This window comes from Macrobrachium nipponense, chromosome 6 (genome assembly GCF_015104395.2).
Source record: "Macrobrachium nipponense isolate FS-2020 chromosome 6, ASM1510439v2, whole genome shotgun sequence".
In the NCBI taxonomy this organism is placed as follows: domain Eukaryota; kingdom Metazoa; phylum Arthropoda; class Malacostraca; order Decapoda; family Palaemonidae; genus Macrobrachium; species Macrobrachium nipponense.
In genome coordinates, this window is record NC_061108.1 from 74,449,058 (window position 1) to 74,455,057 (window position 6,000).

The following is a 6,000-nucleotide window of genomic DNA, read 5'->3' on the forward strand; positions in this document are numbered from 1 at the left end:
CCAATCCACCACCTCGTGGTACTGCCACCGCATCCATCTGGCTTGCAGGCATCCCCCCACAGGTGGCAGAGTGGGGGGAATGCCCTCCTCATTGGTCACGGCGGACTCTCTCCCTGAGGGTCCACAGCTCGATCAAGCCTTGATGAGACGGTGTCCCTGCGCTTCAGCACCAGGTTGCCCCAGAAGCTGCTTGCAACGCCAGTATCGTGGTTTGTTCCAGCTGCAACATCTCCTGGGAAGAGAGCGTCAAGGTTCTGTGTTGCAGTGTCTGGAGTGAAACTCCAGGTGCCAATGATGTTATCATCGGGTTTATGGGCAAGGGTGAAGGCTCACCCTCTTGGGCCACATAGTACTTCCTCTGCTACTGGAAAGCAGAGGGGAGTAGCTTAGAGGACTGAGATGCCCGCAGCGAGTCCTTCTTCGCTGAAACTTGTCTATTGACCTAGGTCAGTACCTCCCTTGTCAGGGATGACAAGGGCAGCTCAAACCGGGGCCGAGCACCCCGAGGGGCACGACAAAGAAGGTCGACTGCCAACATACGGCCTTTCAGAGAAGTAGTTGGAGCTTCTTCTAGGCTGTTTTCCTTCCGGATGAGACCGATGATTTCACGGAAGGTGGTTTCAGCTGCCGCATCTTCTGGAACAGCTACAGCTGGAGCAGCTGGTTCCAGAAGGTAGCCCGCTGAGTCGTCGGTTGCCTCGTGAAAATCATCCTCCCTCTGCATTGATGCACCCGGGCATGAATATGAGGGGTCCAGTCTTGAAGAAGAAGGCTGAGTCTCTGGTTGTTCATGAAGGGCGGCAGAAGGTCTCGGAGCTGAGGCCCCCAGTGCCACTTGAGCCCTTGGAGGCTCGCATCGCGAGAGCGATTCTTCACTGCCTTCCACAGATCCTTATGCCCCCGTCGGACAGCCCCTTGCGAGAATGGGGAAGGTGGAGTTGGAGGACGCCTACCTGCTTCTGGCGAATCTGGAGGAGAGAGGGGAGATGGAGCCCTCTCCGCAAGCACTGTTGGAGCCCTGTCAACAGGATCTCGGTTGGGTTCGAACTCGATGTGCGAGATATGATATTTCTCTACAAGGGAACGAGGCCTTGGAGATTGGGAACCTCGACAGGTTGGAGGTCTGGACTCTTTAAGGAGGAGTCATGGGATGCCTTTGCTTCCAGAGCGCCTCTCGCCTGACATTAAGCACTCATGGCAGCTGGAAGGTCATATGAAGGAGAAGGAGCCCGCTTGCGGCCTTGTTCTTAAGGGAGAGTCAGGGAACTACGACCTCTGATCAAAGGTGAAAGCCTATAAGGCTGCCTTTTGGAAGGCTGGGTTGCAGCTTTACGAGGATCCCAAGGTGAGGTGAAGATGGGACCTCCAGAGGAGGAGCTGACGATGGAAGTTCCGAGGACGGGTACTCTGACTCAGAAGTCTCTGTTTTCCATGTTGAAACATGCATAAAGTAGAGGAAAAAGGTTTTACAGGTGCGTGTGTATCTGTAAGAGCAAAAGCGCGTGCAGGCAAATTGCGTGCAAATTTGCGCATGGGAGAAGGCCTAGAGCTGCGCGCGTTAGAAAACGCTGCAGAGCGTTGACACTCTACAGGTAAAATTGCGCATCTTGTTGAGTGTGCAGACGAAGAACAGTGTTCCGAAGAAGGAGCGTGTCTGGGCCATGATACTGGAGACCGTGAGCGCCTGCTGGAGTGTTTAGAAACACTCTCTGGTGACGCACGCTAGCGCGCATAGGCAGTAGCACATCTCAGTGAGCGCTTACTCTGCTGCTGAGGCTGCGGTGAAGCAGTGTTGGGTAACACACGTTACAGGTGAGCGCTGTCTAAAGGACACATGAGCAATCACGAATGCTGTCGGAGCGTGCTGTCCAGGAGTAACATGGTGAGCAAATGAATGGTGCACATCAGGAAGTAGTTCTCGCTGCGGTGTAGAAGGTGGGGGCTTGTTGGCGCATTGTCCCCGAGAGGGAGAGACAGTTTCTCTGCGACCTCTCTCTAATGAAGGCTTATGTGCACGTACCAAAGCATCACACATTGCAGGGGAGCGTTCAATTAGTGAAGCCTCCTGTGCGCGTACCGTAGCTTCTTGCATTGCGGAGGAGAGTAAATCCAATGAATGCTCCTTTGTGCGTGCTGTAGCATCGCTCATTGCAGAGGAGAGTAAATCCAACAAATGCTCCTTTGTGCATGCCATAGCATTGCACAAAACCGAGGAGTTTACACGTGAAGGTCTGGTAGTTCTTGAAGGAGAGCGAGCATCAGCATGTCTCTGAGAAGAGTCTTTACTACTTCTCTGAGAGTCACTGCTGGCTCTCGAAGAAGGCGTGTCAAGAGGAGTCCAAGGACCTTGTCCAGGGACAAGGGGAAGCTGCAGGGCCCGCATCCCCAAGGGCGGGCAGACAGGAGGACGGACCTGGTCAGCGTCGTAAAGAGTCTCCACAGGGAAGGGCTCTGGGGACTGCGCTGCAGAGGGAAGGGCGTCTTCCTTAACAGCACGAGAGGATGAGGCTGACTCCTCCCAGGAGACTAAGGAGGAAGACGCAGCCCCAGAGGAGAGTGCTGACAAAAGTCTCTCCTTCAACAGCAGGCCAGGAAGTCCCAACAAAGGCCACAAAACATGAAGGATGTCGTCAACATGCACTGAAAAACAAGGCTCATCCTTAGAAGGGCCAGGCCTTCCCGTTTCACCAGGGGAAACAAGCAGGTCTCGCTCTTTCAAAGGCTGGCCAGGAGTTAAATTGTCACTCTTATGTGCTTCTCTCCCAGGGAAGTGAGATGCCAAAAGTCCCGAAGGACGACTCCCCGATGAGGAAGCAGAAGGTCTGGGTCATTAGTCTTCAAGGAAGAACTCAAAGGTGAAGAATCCCTTTTCCTCTTCTTGATTCACCGCCAGCAATACTCAACCAACTGGGCAAGCGACCAGGTACGAAACTGCTCACAGGGGGATTCTGATGTACAGGAATGCCCCCTGCAAGAAGGACAAAGGGAGTGAGGGTCTCTATCTATCCTGCTCATGAAAGTCCCACACCTTTGGCCCAGGACAACAGGGTAGAACGCATAACCATATTGTCAGACATACTCGCATTCAGCTAGAAAGAGGAAAAGAATGTTATGAAAAATTTCAGCAAGCCAGCGAGAGCGAAAGAGAGAGGTCTTTCCTCGCTGCTGGCTGTAATCAAAGTGGTGACTCAGTGAGCTGGTGGGGAGGCGGTGCTTCCCCACCGCAGGGCAGGTAACTACTGGCCCGGTAGTTGCTATCTCGGTACATAAAGAATGTATTAGCCGGTAGTTTTAGCTGAGCTGCAATCTATCCTAAGTAAAGGATGGAAGGTTTGTCTGTGGTGTAGGAAAAAATGATGAATTTGAAGCTCTGCTCCCTTTCTAGAGTTGCCAAGTGTTATTTTATTGAGCAATGTGTGTCCAAAGATTTAAGAAAACTGTATCTTCACTTTTCTTGTCGATAGTACACGGGCTATTGACTGTAATTTCATTACATAATATGAGTTACTCTTATAAATCAGCATTGAAGAGAATATCAAAATCAAAGAATCTCAGCCCTTCTATGTATACCTATCTTGAGGGTATCAATTAAAAAAGAAGTGTCTTTAAACTCATTTTCATCTTGAAACAATTGGATTATTAGAAGAGCATAATGAAGTATAAAGAGATTATTATAGCATAATGATAACTAGCTTACCTATTAATATCTTTATTCATAGTCTCACACTGACTCCTGAGCTGTGCCAAAAGAGCTTCTTTTCTTGCAGCATCTTGTACCATACTACGCATTTTGTCTCTCAACTCTGCTACCTTGGTGCGTAACTGCTCTTTATTTCCCTAAAAATAAAATATTGTTTTCAGCATGTCACTATTCTATCAAAAGGGAATAAAAATATAAAAAAAATTTCATTTTCCAAAATTTTGCTTTGTACACTAATGTAATCTTCAAACCACTGTTTCATAAATACAAACCACTGTCTCAGACAGTGCCATTATTTGGTTAGTCTAGCTATGCTATAAAGTAAGGTAAGGTAGAAGTAATTACTGCAGCACCCCATGTACATTGGCAGTCAACACTGCAAAAATATTAAGATGATTTAGAAATGATGAAGATAAGGCAGTGAGAGATAACAAATAGTCTACCCAACTATCATAACAAATGGACATAAAAAATATTTCAACATATTTATGAGTAATATCCATAAATAGAAAAAAAGAGAAAGCCAAACTATATTAATATGTCTCCCATAGCCAGAGCAAAAATTTCATAAACTCCTGCTTCAGTGGACAAGAATGACGAAAGTAATTTTAATATCTAAAACAAATTAAAAAGCAGCCTTGGATAAAATGCAGATTTCAAAAGGTGATGAGAGCTAAGGAAGTTGATTTATAAAAAGACTAGTGGTGAAGATGTACATTTTCAGAAGAAATAATACTAAAGAGTGACTATGTTTCGGTATTTACTACACATCCCAATTACATTAAACACTTACAATACTAACAAAGAAAATATATCAACTATGAAAAATTCATATGATTTTATGAATAACTTCAAGGGCAAAAGTTTTCTTGATATGGATTTTATCATACAGATTTGAAAAAGCCTCTTTGTACAAATGTTAAATATTAACACCAAAGACAATTTTCTACACACACACACACACACACACACACACACACACACACACACAAATATTATATAATATATATATATATATATATTATATATATATATATATATATATATATATATATATATATACATATATATACATATATATATATATATATATATATATATATATATATATATATATATATATACATACATATATATATATATATATATATATATATATATATATATATATACATATATATATATATTATATATATATATATATATATATATATATATATATATATATATATAGCAGTACCTCAAGATACGAAATTAATCCGTTCCGAGGCGGCCTTCGTATCATGAGCTTTTCGTATCTTGAATCGCATTTTACATGTAAAATGGCTAATCCGTTCCAAGCCCTCCAAAAACACCCCAGTAAATTTCATAATAAAGCTAAATTGACCTATAAACAATGAAATACTACAACAATTTGGACCATTCAATACCTAACTTAATACATACTGCTAATATGTACTACATAGTACCTGTAAATAAAGTGTATTAGTGTACATGGTATACAGGAAATACTGTACGTACATACGTACGTATGTAGTAAAATGTGGAAGCTTAACTTTTGAGTGAGGCAATCTCCGAAAGTGGCGACAGAGGAGGAGGACAAACAGCAGATACGTACACTTAACTTTATGAAACACATGAAAAAATGTAAGGAAAACATAAACTAAACTTTACGAAACACATTAACAAAACTGTAATACTTAACTTTACAAAAAATTTAAAATAAATGATCTTTTTTTGTCTTTTTTTATTTTTACATTTTTTAAAATTTTTTTATGCTTTACGTTTTTCTTTTTTTCTTTTTTTTACTTCTTCACCACTTTCAACTTTCTGTTTTTTCGTAGTAGTATCTCTTGGTTCTTTTTTGCTTACTACTCCTACTAAAGGCCTCTTTAAAAAATAATTATCCAAGGAAGATGGCTTCTGCCTGCTTTTGACAATGTTCCTGAAACAACTCAGGCAAACGTCATCGAACTGTACAAGCATACGACCTGTGTAAGCCTTTTCAGGGTGTCTCTTTTCTACGAATGATTGCACCTTATGAAAAGCAGCTAGAGCATCCTTAATTTCTGCAGTTGTCATAGAGTCGTCGTCCTCCTCCTCGCCACTGCTAGAGAACTCCTCTTGAACGACGATATGTTGCATGGCCTCCAACTCCTTTAGGTCATCCGTTGTAAGCTCCTCTTGGTGCTCCTCGAGAAGGTCATTGATGTCGTCCTTGACGACGACCAGCCCCATGGACTTGCCGAGTGCAACGATCTCATCAAGATCTGGTTGCAAAAATTTTCAGGATTTTCAAC

The 6,000-nt window shown here is 43.4% G+C and overlaps 1 protein-coding gene across 4 annotated transcripts in view; it reads right to left on the reverse strand.

Moving 5' to 3' along the window:
* LOC135216346 (coiled-coil domain-containing protein 22-like) overlaps window positions 1–6,000 on the reverse strand; it is a 394,256-nt gene that overhangs the window by 131,098 nt on the left and 257,158 nt on the right. For all 4 annotated transcript variants that reach the window (XM_064251575.1, XM_064251573.1, XM_064251574.1 and 1 more), the window contains exon 8: window positions 3,698–3,837. In XM_064251575.1, coding sequence (XP_064107645.1) covers window positions 3,698–3,837 — 140 coding nt within the window. The remainder of the gene's footprint in view (window positions 1–3,697; window positions 3,838–6,000) is intronic.